Source organism: Argiope bruennichi, chromosome 6 (assembly GCF_947563725.1).
Source record: "Argiope bruennichi chromosome 6, qqArgBrue1.1, whole genome shotgun sequence".
Classification (NCBI taxonomy): Eukaryota; Metazoa; Arthropoda; class Arachnida; order Araneae; family Araneidae; genus Argiope; species Argiope bruennichi.
Window position 1 is genome coordinate 127,203,774 of NC_079156.1, and position 19,641 is coordinate 127,223,414.

The 19,641-nt window shown below is 30.2% G+C and overlaps 2 protein-coding genes across 2 annotated transcripts; both read left to right on the forward strand.

The window, feature by feature from the left end:
• The first annotated feature begins 642 nt into the window (after positions 1–642).
• On the forward strand, positions 643–2,422 carry LOC129972017 (oocyte zinc finger protein XlCOF7.1-like). The gene has a single exon (XM_056085998.1). It carries the CDS (start codon positions 643–645, stop codon positions 2,077–2,079), a length of 1,437 nt encoding a protein of 478 aa, XP_055941973.1. The 3' UTR covers positions 2,080–2,422.
• A 7,486-nt stretch (positions 2,423–9,908) lies between these two features.
• On the forward strand, positions 9,909–13,057 carry LOC129972018 (zinc finger protein 585B-like). Its single transcript, XM_056085999.1, has 2 exons — positions 9,909–9,950; positions 12,119–13,057. Exons 1-2 carry the CDS (start codon positions 9,909–9,911, stop codon positions 13,055–13,057), a joined length of 981 nt encoding a protein of 326 aa, XP_055941974.1.
• The last annotated feature ends 6,584 nt before the right edge of the window (positions 13,058–19,641 follow it).

Here is a 19,641-nt window from a genome sequence, read left to right on the forward strand (position 1 = left end):
TACATTAAGAGGGAAAAAATCATAGAAACGTTTCTGGTAAAAGTTCGTTTAGGGTAAATTTTCAATTTATGGACAGTATATTTCTATTTTAAAATCTGATTCATGCCCTTTATTTTTTATTTTTTTTATAATACCTATTTTCATAGACAGATATATTTTGCCTGACAGGAGTTTTGATTGTTGAAATGAAAGATCAATATACACTCAAAGTAATAACTTCGAATCAATCGTGGTATTCAGGTTAAAAACAATCTTCCTTTTTCTAGGTTTCTACGCTATCTCTGTGAGGGTAATAGGCATTCTAGATCATAATATTTATTTTTGTTTTAACTCAGTTGCTATCTAGATTAAGATAAGGATATCACAAATAAACACATGAAGAGAATGTGGATTTTAAATATTAGACACTGGATATTTGAATTTATGGCAAAGGGCTCTAGCACGTTATTTAATAAATGAAACATTCATAATTTATTCATCGTTGAATATACTATAACTATAACCATAAGTACCAAATGTAAATCTCATCAACAACGTTTACAGCATTAAACTGTAGAAGACAAGAAAATCTACGTTTTTCAACTATTTAAGAATTATTTAAAAAAATTTGATAAGTCGGAATTTTATTTTTGTTGGAAATTAATGGCTCGATACTTTTGCCAAATTTGTCGCAGAGTACTGACTTACGGTGAGCATAATCCTTGCGTATTTTATAAGAATGATGACAACGTGTATTCACTGCCAACGACAGGCAATTCAGATGAAGATAATGAAGAAGCCAAAGACAAATGTACGGAAAATTCGAATGAGAATTCTTTGTATTTACGTCAATCTTTCCTGCAAAACAAAAATAAAGAATCTGAGCTAATCAATTTATCGCTGTATCAACATAATGAAGAATTTAAGCCGCTTCCTCCAAAAGTAAACAAGTCCAGGATTTCTGCAGAGTGCTCCGACAATGCACAACTAAGTGATCCTTGTGATATTTCTTATTTTTATCGCATTTCAGATGCTCAGGGGACGGAAGTGCAAGGCAAAGAAAACACATCTTTTACAGCTTCTTCAGAAAACATTGAATCTGCTCATAGACCTGAAATCGTCCATCGTGAAGCTTATGAAGAGACGACAGTTTCAGCCGGGTCAAGTGGTTTTCAGATACAAAATCAAAGTGCATCAGGTGTATCAGACCTGCTCTATGCAACAACTGATGAAGAATATAAAACTTCTCTTGAAAATAGCAAATGGCAAACTTTGAATTACGATAAAAAAAAATTTATTGATTCTCTAGAATGTGTCGTCAAAACAGGTCATTCAGAAAGTAAAAGTATTTCTGGAAATGAAAATTTGATTTTGAAGAATGTCTCAGAGTGTTTAAATCATAAAAATATTTCACCTGAAATGCATTCTCAAGGTCACAATAATAAGAAGAAATGGAGTACCGACTTGAAGGAACCTATCTCTACCAAGGAGGATGACAATGCTGTAGCTGGTCCTTCCGGATTCTGTTCTGGTAAGAAGAAATTTCCTAAGAACTCTTGTAAGAAAGATACTCCTAAAACGAATTATCGAACACGCACTAGCGAGAAGCGCGATATATGCAAGAAGCAGTTCTCTCAAAAATCAGGTCTCAACCTACATTACATAACCCACACGGGCAAAACGCCTTATGCATGTGATGTATGCGGAAAAGAATTTACTCAAAAAACAGATCGCGACAGACATCATCGAACCCATACCGGTGAGAGACCTTTTGTGTGCTACATCTGCAATAAAGGTTTTGCTCGAAAGTGTAATCTTAAGAATCATGTTAGGACTCATACTGGCGAAAAGCCTTTTGTATGTGATGTTTGTAATGAAGCTTTCGCTCGAAACGGTACTCTTAAAACACATGCTCGTACCCACACTGGAGAAAAGCCTTTTGTATGTGATGTTTGTAATGAAGCTTTCGCTCAAAAGGGTACTCTTAAAACACATGCTCGTACCCACACTGGAGAAAAACCTTACAAGTGTCCATTTTGTGGAAAAGCTTTCACGACCAGCAGCAATTGTAATTTCCATCAGAGGAGCGCGCATAAGTGAAATCAACTTGTAAACTACCGAAATAATTCTTTTAATCTTGTATGGAACTATTTTACATTCTTAGCCGAATTTAAACAATTTTAATATGTGAGGACACACGGGGGAGAAAAACCTTATTAATGTCCAGATTGTGAAATGACATTCGCGCACAACAGCGATTGTAAAAAGCATCACAGAAGAAAGCACGGGTGAAAGTAATCAGCAAATTACAGAAATAATTATTTTACACTTCCACGAAATTTTTTTTTACATTCTTTATCGAAATTTTATAGAATTAAGGAATTTTAAGTGAAAGTTGTTATAATTTTATTTTTAAATTTACTGTATGAATTTTATTCCTTTGACGAAGTATATTTACTGATACAGAAATCATAAGATTATTGTATTTTATTAATAATTGACAAGGAAAATATATTTTCAGTTCAAATGCATTTATATCTGGTGTATGAATATTGCTTATATTTTTCAAATCCTAATAAAAATTTTAACACATTTATATTAAAAATTCATTTTATCCTCTCTTCAAATAAAATTATTTTGGTTTTGATTTTCGCTCAATATTAAATATTTCCAAATTTAATGGTATCTACCGTTTTATTTATAGCTTTTTAGAGTATTTCGGAAAACATTTTAATGCTAACTTAGTATTGGTTTTAAATAATGATACGTAAAACGATATTTTAACTGAAAAAATTACTTGAGTGCGTTAAATAATTGTAATAATCGATAAATTAATGCAAGCAACACTTTTTTTAATTTGATGTTTTCTTAATGAATAATATTTGCTGCAATTGAAAAATATAGATAAAACAAAAATATATTTTTAATATTAATGAAGAATTTCGCAAGGAGTACCGTTCTTCATATCTTGAAAATCGTTCTCTACAAGAGATATTTAATGCATTTTTGTAAAAAGTTAATAAATATTTTTATATTAGACCTAAAATATCAATATCTCTGTGATATATTGTTTTTCTTTATAAGAAATTCTTTGTAGTCATTTTCAATGAAATAAATAAATTCAATAGCAGTTTTTCCCAATGATTTGTGTAATCCTTTTTGGTACTTAAGATAAACATGTGAGTTGACACATGCATGAATTGCAAAATTTGCAAATTTGTCTAATATACATTTTCAATGTGGGGAATTTGAAGGACCAACCGGTGTTTTTGAAATGTTGGGTAGCAATTTAATTAATTTTAAAACACACATCATTTAGACAATAAATTTCCAATGAAAAAAATTGTTTTTAAACATACCAAAATTCGAAGCATGATCATTTCAATGATAAGTTTTAAACGCGTCATTGTATTTTCTATTTTTAACACATTAAACAAACTTGTTTAAACTTATTTTGCATTAATATGTTTCATTGTTGAAGTGAAAATCTGATTATTTTCATTTTTCTTAACTTTTTATCTTGTATTTTTCTATTGCTAATGTTCAAATTATTATGATTCGGCGGATTTTGCGTGTTGTGTTTTTTTTTTTTTTTTAATGTAAGGTAGTCTTTTATAAAAATTTTTGTAGATTTTTTTTTTGTAATTATAATTAAAGTTTTGTTTCGAATCATGCGGCACCTAAAATTATTTAATTGTACCCATTTTTAATACTGTTGCCCTATCTCTTAATATAATTTCATCTAGTTTCAAAGACAATTGTTTTGTGTTGATGTGCCGGGTTATTTGATCTTTAGCCATTTCCCCTCAAAGCTAACTAATTCTATATATTCGAGTCATTTTCCTGGGAATGAATTCATTGGTCTTTATGTGTTCAATTTGAGAGTCTTTTAAGCATCGCTTTGATTCGACGAGCATATTAGTTATATAGCATCGTTAAACTATTATCGGGATTGAAAACAATTTTAAGAGACATAACTTTAATACGGCTACATTTTCTTATAATATAATCTCACCATGTTTTGAAGAATATTGTATTGTGCTGATGTGCCGAGGCATTTTATCTTCATTCTTGTCTCCTAAACATTAATGAATTATCATTTCTTCGAATCATTTTCCTGGGAATGCCTTAACTGGGCTATATGTATTTAACTTGAAAGTCTTTTAAGCATCACTTGGATTTCAACCAGCTCATTAGTGATATAGCAACGTGCTAGTGATAAATTGAATGCAAGGAAACACATTTTTCAGGGTTTAAGCTACAGATATTATATTCCTGTTATCAGAATAATGCATTTGTGAGCAATCTGGTTATTGAAAAAACTGATGAATGTTAAAAGCAACAATGATTTGTTGGAAATTTTTTGGTCGGCATATAAAAGATGTGTATTTACTTTTTAGATTAGAATTTTGGCTGTAATTAAAAATACATTGTAATTTGATAAAATTATAAAATTATTTTATTATTTAATTTTTGAACAGAATCCGAGTAAATTTGAAATTGTCTTTTCAGAGGTTTTCTTTTCTGTGTCATTGTTAATTCAACTAAATTGCATTAAACCTTGGTGTTAAATTCATATATATGATGCATGAGGTTATGCATGAAATGTGTGCGTGCGTTTTTCATAAAGAAATATATTTGAATTTTTATAGTTTCTTCGATTTACTGGCAGAATTATTTGACCTTAAAATTTATCTCCTTGAATTGATTAGATATTTTTTGCAACATTCCTTCGAATCAAACTCCTAGAAGATAGTAAGGTGATATTCCGCGTCAATTCTAAGGTGATCTTTAAATAAAATCTGATATAAAAATTGATTAGCATTAATTTGATCTATTTCAAATTATATTTTTTCAGTTGAACTTACGATTGTTTATAAAGCACAGAATATTTTTTTGAATAGGCAAATATATATATATATATATATATTTAATATTTTAGAGATACGCTTCTATTTTTACATCTTGTTATATAAAGAAATAAAAAGTATTCTATTAAGACTTTTTTTAATTAATTATTGAAATGGATTAACAAGACAGATGCAAAACGACGAATTTCGATCAAGGATATCTCGTATCCAGTGTTTTCTAAACAAAATCTGTTTAATTAATATAATTTTTTTAATAATTACTTTTTGTACTAATTTTGCAAATTAGGAAAATTTAAAAAGCTTCGCAGAAAATTACACCAATCGAAGGCTCGTTTTAAACCTTAGATGTCAGATATTATATTAGAATAGGATAACAATCTTAAAATTAAGGTAGATGCTCTAGCACGTTTTTAATGCAATTTTCCTTCATTAAATATAATTTAAATGTAGCGAAAATTTTAAGTTTTATAATTAATCAAAGCATTGCGCCTATGTTATTATACTTCTGGAATAAATTGAAATCTTGATTTCTTTTAATTACTATTTTATTTCTTTTCATTAAAGTGACCAAACGGCAGTCTTTTAATATATATAAAATGCCTTTTATGAGTTCCTTAGAGTGTACAACGCAACGAATATTTTTAAATAAAACTATTTCTTAAATTGCGATTTTAATTGCACATTCTGTCTTCTCACCAGACAATAAGGAACCAGTTAAGGAAAATGATCAAAGTGTCAGGAGGACTAGCAGACGATCTGATGTAGGTATCAAAACATAACACTGATTCCTCGACGCGCCCGAAGGGGCACGGATAAAAAAACTGAATAACCGGACTGCCACTACAGCAATCGGAATTGTGGTTGAGTTGAATAAAATTGACCGTAAAAGTTTTTATTTCATACGAACGGTTTCTAAAAATAGGCCAAAACAGGTTTTACTTTATAAAACCGCAAAATTAGGAAATTAAAATTATTCAATAACCACTCCATTTACAAAATGAATCAATTTATATATTTTTTAAAATTATCTTTCTTTCTTGATGACATTTTAGTTATTTCAATAGATATCGATATTAAATTTTGTTCTTCCGACAGCAAACAGTACATGTGCCTTGGGTTTGCACTTGGTGCATTGAATCTATTATTATTTATTGAAGGAAAACTGGAATTTAAAGACAAAAATTGTTCGTTAACAATTAATTTTTAAAGGAACTTAATGAAATTTTTCCATGTTACCTAAAATATTTTATAATCAGTTAAATGGGAAATTAAATGTCCATTAGTAGCAAAAATTTAAATTAGCTTTGTTTCTGTCTCATTAACATTCTTGCCCTTGATATAGTTAAATAGTATATCAAGGGCTTTATTGCTAGATTTGAATTTTCTTTTAATATAGATGATTACGATAAAGGTGAGAAAAAAGTCAAAAAGTATTATTTGCTCTTCAGGCGTCGAGGAATCGCCAAATGTTGAAGAGAAGAAACCAAAGGAGAAGATCGACATCTGTGGACTCGCGAGGGACTACGAATTTCCTGGCACACCAACCGAAAGAAAATCTTCGGGACCTCATCAAGCCTCAAATCCCATTCTTGGACCATCAAGCAAAGATATGAATTGTTAGACGATTTCTTGTATATTTTTTATACAAATGATTTTCCGAATTAGAACCATGCGGTTAAAATACAGATAAAATACAAATTAATATCTCAATTTATAATTAGTAAATGAATACTCATTCGCTTTATTATGTTAAAATTGAATAAAATTTTAAGAAAACAGAATAAATGATTCAATTGACACTTTTAATTTTTTGAGTGATTGTCACTCTGTGACATGATTTAATCGTTAGAAAAGGATAAAATGATTTGTCAAAATGTGTTTTCTCTGATACTGATATTGATGTTTTAAAGCAAATCTTTGAATTCAAAAGAAACTCCTAACGGATTTATTTAAGATCCGTATTTCCTTCTAAAACTTACTTTATGCAAAGAGCATCATTTACAAAATTCACTCATAGTTTTTCTTTCCTTTAAGTTATAAATAAAATTTTGAATCATGACCACTGACCACTGTTATTATCTTATTTATATTTACAAAAGAAAACACTACAAAATTAGATCGCATTCAGAATCAATTTGGCATGATGAAATGTTGGCAGGTAATAGAAGAATTATTACCTTAAAGGAATAGGGTGAAAATGGTATGAGGTTGGAATTACATCTTGAGCCGTTAGATGAGCTATCCAACCTGCAAGTAAGATTAAAAGAAGAGAATTATCGGCAGAAAGTGGTAAATAAAAAACTGAGAGACTAATTTTTGTTTCTTTCTGAATGCTGACCTGTGACTTTGCTGACATGCAGTGCAAGATTTTAAAAGACATTATAATGCGATTTAATATAAATCGCAGATGCTTTTCTTAGTCATAAAGAAAAATATCAAAGTACAAACTTCTTGCAAAAGGAAGTATTAATTTTAAATAAAGGAGAAAGAAACATAAAAGCAATTAGTTTTTAATATGTATAATAAAAGTAATAAAAGCTGTTGAAATCTGTCATATTCGACATAAATTTGCTACAAACTGGATTCACTCATTTAAAAAATGTGACTTCTTTTTCCTGCCTGTTGTAATGAGGAACTTAATGTTAGATATTTGAATGACATATGCTCCTCCTACAGGTGGTGAATAAAATTTCCAAAGTGTCCAAACGACGACATCTGCAGATTTTTAGGAACTGCAGAGTTGTTTTGTGTACGTATAAACATTTTCTGCACAAGTATCTAATTCTATATTCAGCATTAAATTCTTTTTTAAACTCCCACAAGGCTATCATTAATTCATATTCATTAAACCTACAATGAATGGTGCCTTTCATTGAAAAATTGTATCAATAATCATAAATATTCATAAATATAAAATAAAATTATCATAAATATTCATTGTAAAATATTTTATCGAGAAAAAATAAAAAGGAAAATGGATCATTTCTTAACGGTTATGGGAAGCAGACAGCAATTTCAATTATGACGATTTGAAATGAAATGAATCTAGTTTAAATTAGTTTTCCTATTGAGTTGAAAATGTTTACATTGCAAACAAAAATTTATTCAAACGATGAAAACAGATAGAAATATAAATGGGAATGAAATTAAAATAAAACTTACAAACTGGACATGCCTATTAAAAATATTTTGAATATCTAAGTTAGTATCTTTAAAATCTGTTATTTAATTTTAAATTGAAAAATTGTTTTAAAAAAGTACACTTATTAAAAATTTGGAAAGTTCATTATTGTTTTAGTGATCTACAGTTTCTTTCCCTTTGGACAAGATAAAGAACTTAAAAAAGTGTCACTGTTACAGCAATAGCCTCATGAATTATAGATACAGCAGTAAATTTCAATGGTTTGCATCTTTCAAAAACCTCAAAAAATATTTCATGACTTCTATTAGATTGCATAATAAGTGTAAAAGAAGCATTTTTGATGGGATCTTTTCATGGGGATGAAACGTCCAGTTGTGTGAACTCTTGTGTAAAAAAAATCTGCGGAAGAGGTTGAAAATTTAAGTAAAACTGGAATGAATTTCGGAAGAAAAATACCGAAGTTTATCGTTGAAACAATAATTTCTGACACTGAAGTAAATCTTTTATTTTAAATGTTGAAAGTCCTGGATGTTATTCTGGTTGTCTTAAATGCAAAGCTAATAGGAAGTGTGTTGGGAATCGCGTTTGCTATCAACAAACGGATGCTGTTGAAAGGAAAGGTGAAGGCGTCATTAGTAAGTTAAATGAGGAATTTTATAAAGGAAAAACATATAGCTTGTTAGAACAAATCCTTAAATTGGTTTCAGTCACCAACATTTTCCCTTGCTTACATGAATAATATGTGCTTGGGCGTGATGGGAGAGATGCTAAATTTATGGATGAAAGAGAACGCTGCAGTTTCTATTTTTTACTGAGAAAGTGTAAAAGAGCAACAATATCTAAAAGATTAGAATTTAAAAAATATAGATATTAGTAGCATAGAGTACGAAATTACTTAGACTGATGACACCTGTAATTTGAAAATGAAATGAATTTCCACCTCTGATGGCTTGTTGTTTGTTTCGACTGGAATATTGGACACTTTTTATTTTCATTTAATAACTGACTTTTTCTTACCCGGTACTGTATTCTTACTTTCTAATTTCTCATGTAAAATGCGAAGTTGATTCGAATATTATAATCGTAGGGGGCATTTTACTTTATTTTATGAGCATGCTATCGGGGTAGAAATTATAATTATACCTCATATCAAAAGTTAATGAAATAAAATAAGAAAGTTACTATACATTTACAAAAAAATGTTAAAAAATAAACATAATACAATCTCGGATTTCATAAACATACACATTCCTAACAGTTCTATCCAACGAAACGAGCAAATGAAATGTAACTCGAGACCCTATCGAGGCCCTATCGAGGCACGAGTTTCGGTTAAAATATTATTCGACTCTATTCATGGAGTCGAGTGTTTGGGCGGGTCACATTCGTCTCTAGATTGTATAGAATCCGAGATATAGCAACTTCCAATCTCACCGGAAGTTGACATCATGGCATCCCGAGACCCATAGGGACTCTATAGTATCGATCCGACATTTATTTAGACAATATTAAGCAAAATATATACTGCTCATGCGCAATGGATCCGAAATGTTCAGTGTTTAGAGGACCCTCAGGGGTATTTCTAAGTGAAAACCCATGTCTCTAACATATGTAGTTTACGAGATATAACGAAATCCATCTGTGCATGCGCAGTAGATGACTCCATGGGGGGGGGTCTTCTATAGCCCCGTAGGATTATTATGAAAAAAAAAACTTATGTTTCTAACATACGTAGTTTACAAGATATAACGAAAACCATTTGCGTATGCGCACTAGATAAATTCATAGGGTGGTCTTCTACAGTCCGATAAAACCAAGAACTCCCATACTGTGATGTCAAGAGACTATTAGCGTGTCGTGTTTTAACTTGGCAAAAAACGTGGGATTTATTGACCCACAATAAATTGCACTCTGTCATGCCGTCCATTGCTATGTGGCCACCTCTTCCTATCCGTGAGGTAGATGTCAAGCTAACACGCCTCCGTATAGGATATACGCGCTATACTGACAAACATACACAAACATCTTTGGCCAAAGGGCACCAATGTGTCTGACGTGTCATGTTGATTTAAGTATTAAGCATGTTTTAATTGAATGTTCTGCCTGCAATTGCTATCGTGTCAGCTTTTTCAATATATCATCCGTAACTCTAATCGACTTGGTGGGTGAGAAATACCACCCAAATATTTTTACATTTTTAAAAGCAATTCATCTTTTTACTTGCATCTAACTGCCTTTCAACCTTTTATCGTCTGTTATTGCATTTTTATGGAGTTGTATCATTAACATCACACTTTTACCGTTTCATAATTATTTTCTTTCTGTGGTTCATAAATTTTAAAATTTTATTAGTTGATTGCTACATCGCTTATACTATATACAGTTTATCTTAGTTGGTATTAATTTATAATTGATTGATTCAGTTCATATTAATGTGCTCTTAAATTAAACCATATGACTGGCGCAGTATGGCCTCACATGGCTCTAGTGCCAATAAACCATACCTACCTACAGTCCCATAGGATTACTATGGTGAAAACCCATTGTCTCTAACATATATAGTTTACGAGATATAACGAAAACTATCTGCGCATGCGCAGCAGATGACTCCATGGGATCTTCTATAGCCCCGTAGGATTACTATGGCGAAAATCTTATTTCTCTCATCAACCTTTTATAAACGCATCTGCTTTCATAGAAGCATACATAATAATAATGCAATACAGGTAAAAGGAGGTGGTATGTAATAGATGAAGATGAATATTTCCATTTATGTTTTATTCATTGCCTACACGATTTCGAGATTCAATTATTCAAAACACCGTAACGAAAACAACATCATGTTTTCACATGATGAAAAAAAAAATGTCCAAATAGTTAAAGCTGAAAGGATTGAAGAAAAACAAATTTTTCCGTATATTATTTTACTGATGTTACATTTCTACTCAGACCCATTACAAAATAACCCTTCATACACAATATGAACAATAAAACAAGTTTTAGAAGAAAATAATCATAAATATGCACTGAATTTTTTTTATCGGCAGCAAATAAAAGAGGAAATTTAATCGTTCCTTATGGGTTATGAGAAGCATAAACAAAAAATCCTAATTTGATCATAGCATAAAAAATTTAATTAAAAATTTTTTAAGAGAATCTCATTATATTTTAAACCATTTCTTACTTATTAATGTAGTTTAAAGTATGAACTCATAGAAGAGGTTTTTAATAAACTGAGATGGAACAGTAAATTTTTAATTCATAGGCATGCATACTTCTATTTTAAATTCTTACCCTTTTTTTTTCTTTCTTATCTTATTATATCTTCTTTCACATAATTACACTTCTTAGAACTTTCAATTGTTCAAATGTTTAATGAAAATACACTCAAAGTAATAAATTCGAATCAACAGCAGACCTCAGGGTAAAAAAGTCTTCCCTTACCCATGTCTTCTTCCGTAACTCTATTCAAATACGAGGCTTTCTAAATCATATTTTTTATTCTAATTAAATTGGTTTGAAGAGTAAGGTAAATCAAAAGATATCACAGATAATTACATAAAGTGAAGACTGATTTTAAATATCAGGTCTCGCATTCTTCACTAGAATCCTCTAGTGTTTCAATTTAAGAAAAGGTGCTCTAGCATGTTATTTAAGAAAGAATCAATTCAAGAAGTGACGAGAGTTCTTCTCTTCAATAACAATTTATTTAAAAATTTTTTATCAGACAGGACTTTATCTAAATGAAAATAATGAATCAATACCATTGCAACGTTGCGGCAATACAATGACACACCGTGAGAATCACCCTTGCTTCATTCACAATAAATTTGAGTCAACGTATTTTCCCCAACTGCCAGTAGAATCGGATGAAAACTTTCATGAAGTAAAAGACAAACCTACGAAAAATTCAAATGACATTTCTCGCTGTTTAAGGCGAGATGCCCGACAAAACGAAAGTAAAAAATCTAAATTCTTGAATTTGCATCCTTTAAAAAATAATGAAAAAGATAAAGAGCTTTCCTCAAAGGAAAACAGAAGTAACACTTTTCCAGAAAATTCCAGTAATCAGCAACCAAGGAATTCTTCCGACAATTCATATTTTTATCCCATTTCGAATGCTCAGGTGATTGATGTTCAAACTCATGAAAATGCAACGTGCATTACTTCTTCAGAAAGTGTTGAATCCAGTTACACACCTGAAAACGACCATCGTGAAACTGATGAAAAAATCCTGATTGTCTCTGGATCAGGTAGTGTTGACATACAAAAACAACAAGTATCAGATCTTTTCCATAAAACAGCTGATGAAGAAAGTAAAGCGTTTCTTGAAAACAGCAAATGGAAAGCTTTGAATAACGATAAAAATAATTTTACGAATTCTCTAGAATATGTTATCAGACAAGATCGTTCACATGATAATAAAATTTCTGGACGTACAAATCTGATTTTGCAGCTTGATCTCCCACCTGGAAGTACGGAGCTAGACAATGGCATAATCCTTATGTCAGGGAATGTAATGGATGAACATATTTCACTTGAAACGAATTCTAAGCCTCACAGTGAGAACGATAAAATGTTTATCAACGTTGAAGAACCATTCTCTAAAAAGGAAGATGACAATGCTGTGGCTGGATTTTCCGGATTCTGTTCTTGTAAGAAGAAATTTCCTAAGACCTACCGTAGGAAAGATACTCTAAAAACTAATTATCAAACACACACTGGCAACAAACTCTTGGAGTGCGATATGTGTGAGAAAGACTTCTCTCGGAAATCACATCTCGACCGACATTACAGGACCCACACTGGCGAAAAGCCGTATGTATGTAATATATGCGGAAAAGAATGCAGTCAGAAGTCAAATCTCATCACTCATCATCAAACACACTTAGGTGACAAGCCTTTTATGTGGGATATCTGCAATAAAAGTTTTGCTCATAAGGGTTATCTTAATATACATTTTAGGACGCACACTGGAGTAAAGCCTTATAAATGTCCAGCTTGTGAAATGTCGTTCATTAACAGCAGCAACTGCAAAAAGCATTACAGGAATAAGCACGAATGAAATTATTTTGCAAAGTAGATAAATGTTTTTTTTTTTTTATCTAGTATGAAAGTACTTCGAATTCTTCATTGAGTTAAAAAATTGTCATTGTTGTAATTTTACTATTTGGACGAAGCATGTTTTTAGATTTTAAATATACAATTCTATGAATTTTTAATTGATTACTGACGATGAAAATATGTTTTTCTGGTCTATTTTCTTTTTATTTAAGTATTTATAGTTTGGGATTTTGTACTTTTTTAGTAGTTTATAATCCTAGTCATTTAAATCCTAGTGAGTTCAAAACAAATATGCAGGTTCCATGTGCCTTTCAATAAAACAATCGTTTTTCCTTACTTTGGCTTTATTTCATTAATTAAATATTTCCAAATGTAATCTTGTTCACTTTTAATATTCTGTTTCTCACGAGTATTTGAGCAAATATTTAAAGCTAACTAAAGACCGTTTTTAAATAATGGTAAGTGTTACGATATTTTAACTGAAAATACTTAGGTTCGCTTAATAATTGAAATAATCGACCGCACCATTGTGATTTTGAGTTGGTGTAAGCATTTTTCAACTTGATGTTTCATTAAAAAAATGACTTTGTATTTTTCCAAACGGAAAATATAGAAAATTTTTAAATTCTGTTTTTGATATTAAAAACGAATTTCGCAAAGTTCATTTATACATTAACAATCATGTTCGGTAAGATATATTTATTGCACTTTTGTATATATTTTAATAAATACTTTTATATTAGACATCATAGTCAAATGTCTCTGTATTTTGTCTTCCTTTTTAATGAAATTCTTTGTTACAATTTGCAATAAAGGATTACTTTCGGTAAATTCAGTGTGAATTACATTTTCAATGACTTGTGTATCCTCTTTTAATAATAAAGCTAAGCGTGGTGACACGTGAAAAGAAAATTAGAGCTCCCATCGTTGGCAAATGTACATTTTCGAATGTTGGGAATAGGCAGCTCGGAACGAGGTTTTTGAATTTCTTGATAGCAGTTTAATTAATTTGAAAACAAACGAAATTTCCGCAATAAATTTCCTAAGCCAAAAATTATTACATCATAGTAAAATTCGAAGCATAATCATTTCAATAATACAAATTTTAAACCTGCATTTGCACATCTGTTTTTAACAAATTTTGAACTTATTTTACTTTAATTTATTTCATTATTGAAGTGAAATTCTGATGGATTTATTGTTTTTATTAACATTTCACTTTTTTTAAACTTTGATAATGGTCAAGATCTTATGATTTGGCTGAATTTTCATGTTCAATGGTTCAAATGTAAAATATATTTTTTTATTAAAATTTGTGAAAAAATTTGGTGCATTTAATTAATGTTTGATATCTAATCATGCGGGACTAAAAATTATTTAAATGTGCACATTTTTAATATTGATGTCTTTTCTTCTAATATAAACTCATGTTGTTTTGAAGAATATTGTGTTGTGTTGATATGCCGAGGCATTTCAACTCCAATCTTTTCTCCTATAAGCTAATGAATTATCTTATCTTCGTATCATTTTCCAGGGAAGGAATTCATTGGTCTTTATGAATTTTACTTAAAAATTTTTGAAGCATTGTGTGAATTTCGACTATCATACTAGTGATCATAGAAAAAAAAACAGCACAAAAAATCGAATGTGCACAGCGTATCTTCACTTGTCCCAGTCTACATGCTTTTTATTCAACGATTTCTAAGCCGGGATTCTGATTATGTATCCTATCGAAGCTATCCGAATTAGAAAAGAATTAATAACAATACGATGGAAACTGATAATATTAAATAAAATATAGAAAAATATATTACACTAATATCCTATAATGAAAATGAGAATGAGATGCATTCTTATAAAAATTGCAACACAGAGGCAATTAGAATTCAAGTCTGTTTGATGATTGTAAAACACGTTTATTAGAAGTATTTGATGGAGTTGGTATGGAAACATATTCATTTTGGACTCGTGTTTACAGAAATTGTAGACTCTATTATAAATGAAATGTTTTTTGTTATTGTATTTTTATTTATGCTTCCACTTATAGGCAAATATTAAATTTAAAATGATAGCTGCTTATTATTTGAAATTAAAATATTTTTACATTCTTAAACCCCAAGAATTTTAATTAAACATTGATCCTATATTCAATAAACGACTGCTTTCAGTGCTAGTTAATATGCCCTTACGTTGTCAATGTGGCTACTACTCTTGGTCAATGCGTAAAAAAATTTATTTAGGAAATTATTAAAAACTATTGCGATGTTGGTTTACGTGATAGTAGATTTCATTCAAGTTTATCTTTACGCACACGAATTGCTCTACTGTTTATTCAATCGTGTCGTAAGAACGCTAATATCGATTGTCAAACTTGCGTGAGATTCAAATAATTTTAATAACGCATCCTTCAGACTATTTATGTGGTAGAATAGACTTCGGGTTTCCATGGACACTGAAGGAAAGATTAGCGAATTTTTGATCGGAACTTCAATTTTAAAATGTGAATACAGCGACCTGGTTGCGAAGCATTGCATTCGAGTACAGTACCATTCAACTCTGAAAACTGATTCCAATAAAATATAGTCTGCTCGTTGAAACCTGTTTCAAGTTAAATCTAATGTAAAGGGCTTTCCTTCTCAAACGACTAGATCATAAATGAGTGGAAATGAGGGAGAAGGGGTTGATTTGGTCTTCTCGGTAAAGTGTCGATGTCTCCAGTTTTCTATGGTTTCTAAGTAAGAAAATTTTAGGTATTTTAACATTTTAGGCATAGTATTAAATTTCTAATCAATTCATCATTAAAATAGCCCATTTGTTTACACTTCTGAATGGAAGAATAGCCACTGAAACTGCTAAATTGCGTAATCAAATAAGAATGCAACGAAAGGGATGAGAAATTCCAGTTAATAAAGAGGAAGATAAACACGTGTCCATACCTCTTTAGGCAACTACGAAAGAATACCTCATTTTGGCTTACGGCATTCTGATAAATCTGAATGACCTGAACACTGAGACAGCATTGGCGGAAAATATATTCTGGCCACAATACAACACCTTCCGAAGAAGGATTGTCAAAATATAGTTGAGGTGCCCTAACCCACTTTCACATTGTTCCTTATTTTCTTAAACAATTATAATCCATTCTGATAACATTTCTTCTTTTCAAATATTATTCTTTATTTTATTCTTACACTATGAATCAGACAATGCCTAATACTGTCTTTGCATTCCATCAAACTAATGTATCTTTTGCATTTATTAATGCCGGGAACAGAATACTTATTAGATGTCACATTTTATATTTAATGTCTTATTTATTGTCACAAAAATTGCTCTTTTCCGTTTATCTGAAATAGCCTTCCATTTTATGGAAGGGTAACATAGTAGAATATCATTTCTTTGGAGAGTGAATTTTTGACATATAAATTAATATAAGCATTAATAATCAAATATTTATATTCTAGAATTGCAAATAGCCATAGAAATTTATTACTAGGATTTATAAATGCATCTAAATATCAAAGATAAATACTTGCATATCTATTAAAATGTTACCTTTTTTCTGATCTCTTCTTGAGATTAAACCATTAGGTTAACGTCTTCCGGAGTGAAACTTTTAATAGTTATGATAATTGGATTATCATGGGATTATCCCATGGACAGTTATACTATCATTCGCTCATGACTGTTTGAGGACTGTTTGATGTCATATTTCGTCATTTTGATGTTTGATCACATTTTTACAGCCACAACACTCCGCATTTTAACTCCACCACTTCAAAATGAGGAGTTTGACAACGGGCGGCAGAATGATCGCGCACTGTGCCCCCACCACGTACAAAGAGATTCTATCATAGAACGGTATTTCAATCGCGATAACCTCCAACTCCAGATTAGAACTTTTATCTACTAAGTCACCTTAGCCACACACAATATTTTTCTCAAGTGGATAAATGAAAATATTTCAATTATAAATAACTCGGTGATATAGTACCTACTACAGTAGCATATATTCGTTTGGGCGATCGTGCAGCTCTTTTCTAACTAAAACTGCATTGCAAGAGGTCTGTTTGTTAGAAAGCTAACAATACATAAATAAATGAATAACTATTAAATTTTTTATACATTGTTAGGTTTGTTAAAAACCTAACAATTTATACATTATTAGTCTTGTAATATGATTTATATAATATAACATAAATATGATTTATATAACATAAATATGATTTACATAAATATAAAATTTTTTTATATAAATATAAATAAAAAAAAATTATAGCCGAAAATATTTTTTTTTCAAAAAAAAAAAAAAAAAAATAGTAATATATTAAGTAAAATGATATCTTAATATTTTCAATAATGAAATAATAACAAGGCCTAACATTTGAATTCGTTTGTATTCCATTACTTTTTTTGACAGCGTTTGATGCCGTTATCTTTGAATATTTAATATATATCCAGATAAATATCCACTGTTTTTGTTACTGAGCATTCAATTTAAATTAAAAGCCAAATTAAACACATTAATAAGGGCTCATTTGTAATTTAATTATATTTCAATAATTATTGAATATTATCCAAATATTATTCAATAATAGGGGTGAAATATCTCGAGCTGACAGACAGAATTTTTGTGTTTAGATTCGTCGCTTAGTGAATACAATCAAAAATGCTTTTTTGGACTTCTTTTCTTTGACTGGCATTTCCCAAACGCTACCCAGATTTCTTGTGAAGTCGTCTAAATAGCCTAGAAATTACATTTAGCCAAATTTCACACACAATTTATTATATTTGTCATAAAAACACATGCCAAATTTCATTTATCTAAATCGTTGTGTTTTTGATTCATCATGTATTCATGCATTAATGTGCGCAGAATAACAGACGGCGAAGGCCTCGAAAAATTTGTTAGATATCTGCAAATTAAATGCACAAACAGTGTACAAAATTCTATTCATGTAGTTCTTTATATTTCTTTCTTATTGTTTTTACTCACCCTCGAGTAGGGAGACAGTCAAATTTCTTGTCAATGACTTTCGGCCAAATTTTACATAAGTCTTAAAAAAAAAAAAAAAAAAAAAAAATTTTTTAGTAGACGAAGTACAGAATTTAGTTCTTCTAATTGAATGTATTTTTAAGTTATTCAAAAGGACATCTAGATAGCCGTATTTCAAAAATAAATAAATAAAATAAAATAAAATAAAATAAACCCTTAGCAATTTTCTTATCATGATCCAAATATAAGATTATCAATACTTCTGCCAGAGAGTACATCTTTAGAACCCAATTAAGGAAAGCAAGTTATCTCCTCTGAGCACTTTGGAAATACGGGCTCAAATCCGTTTTCAGGGTCGCTGACCAGTGTTCGCTCCTAGCTGCATAAACGGAATCTTCCGCTCGATTCCTGACAGAACAACCATTTAAAGTGTTAAGATGCGAGCCATTCAATATACAGGGAGTTATTTCACACAACCGATCGAAAGGTTAGTTTATAGCATATTAACCACCTTTAGCTACCGACTGCTTCATTGGGTATATTGATTGTGTTTACTTTTAATTAAATCTCTTATGCATCGCTTGATCTTTATGATTCCTCTAAGAAAATATTTTTTAAATAAGTCACACATTAAAGACGTATTATTTTAATAGCCTTTCGTCAGTTCTTTTCATTGTGTATATGAGCAATCATATTGGAATCCAGTCCCTGGACAGTTTGAATTTCAAAGTGAAAAAGTAATCCACTGCAGGAAAATAAATAAATATACAATTTTATAAACTATCAAAATTCTGAAAAATGTTCTTAACTAATAAATGCCTATTATTAAAAAGACAAATTTTAAAACATTTTTTAATAACTGAAACTTTTAAATATTTACACTGATTTGCATAATTGTTACCTCAAATGTAAACTTGTATCAATTTTGACATTAGCGTTTTATAAATACAGATTATTCTGACTGTGTTCATAGAAGCTAATGCGGCCACGCACATACTCAAAGCATGAGATCTATGGTTTAAGTAGTAATAGAAAGAGAGAGTGAGAGACACTGGAAGAAAATTAAAGAAATTCTCATACCTCTCAAAACATCCCCTATTATCGAAGGTAATAAAAAGTAAGAAGAGCTCCTCTTAAATTAAAATACTTGAGGTGGATGCATTTTTAATAAGCAGCATTGTATTATGAAGGCTGCAATTAACAATGGCACAGTTGAAAGGTCATTTTTTAAAAAAATCTATAAGAAATAAAACTCGGAAGCATTTCGATCATTTTTGTACTGAACTCAACTATATTTCTTCATCAAAGTTATTATTTTACATCCTAAGATCAAATTTAACTTACATTACTATAAAGAACAAAAAATTATTTTAGAAAGTGATTAGATGACAAGAAATGATGGCAAGAAACAAGAAAAATACTCTTTGGATCTAACACATGTGTCAAGGATTTCATAGGATAACTTTTTTCCGTTGAATACTAAAATACTACAGCTGCAATAATATTAACGATTTAAAATTAAATACATAATTGATTAAGCTGATCCTCACATAAACGAAATATTTGCCGTTAACGATATTTATCTCCTG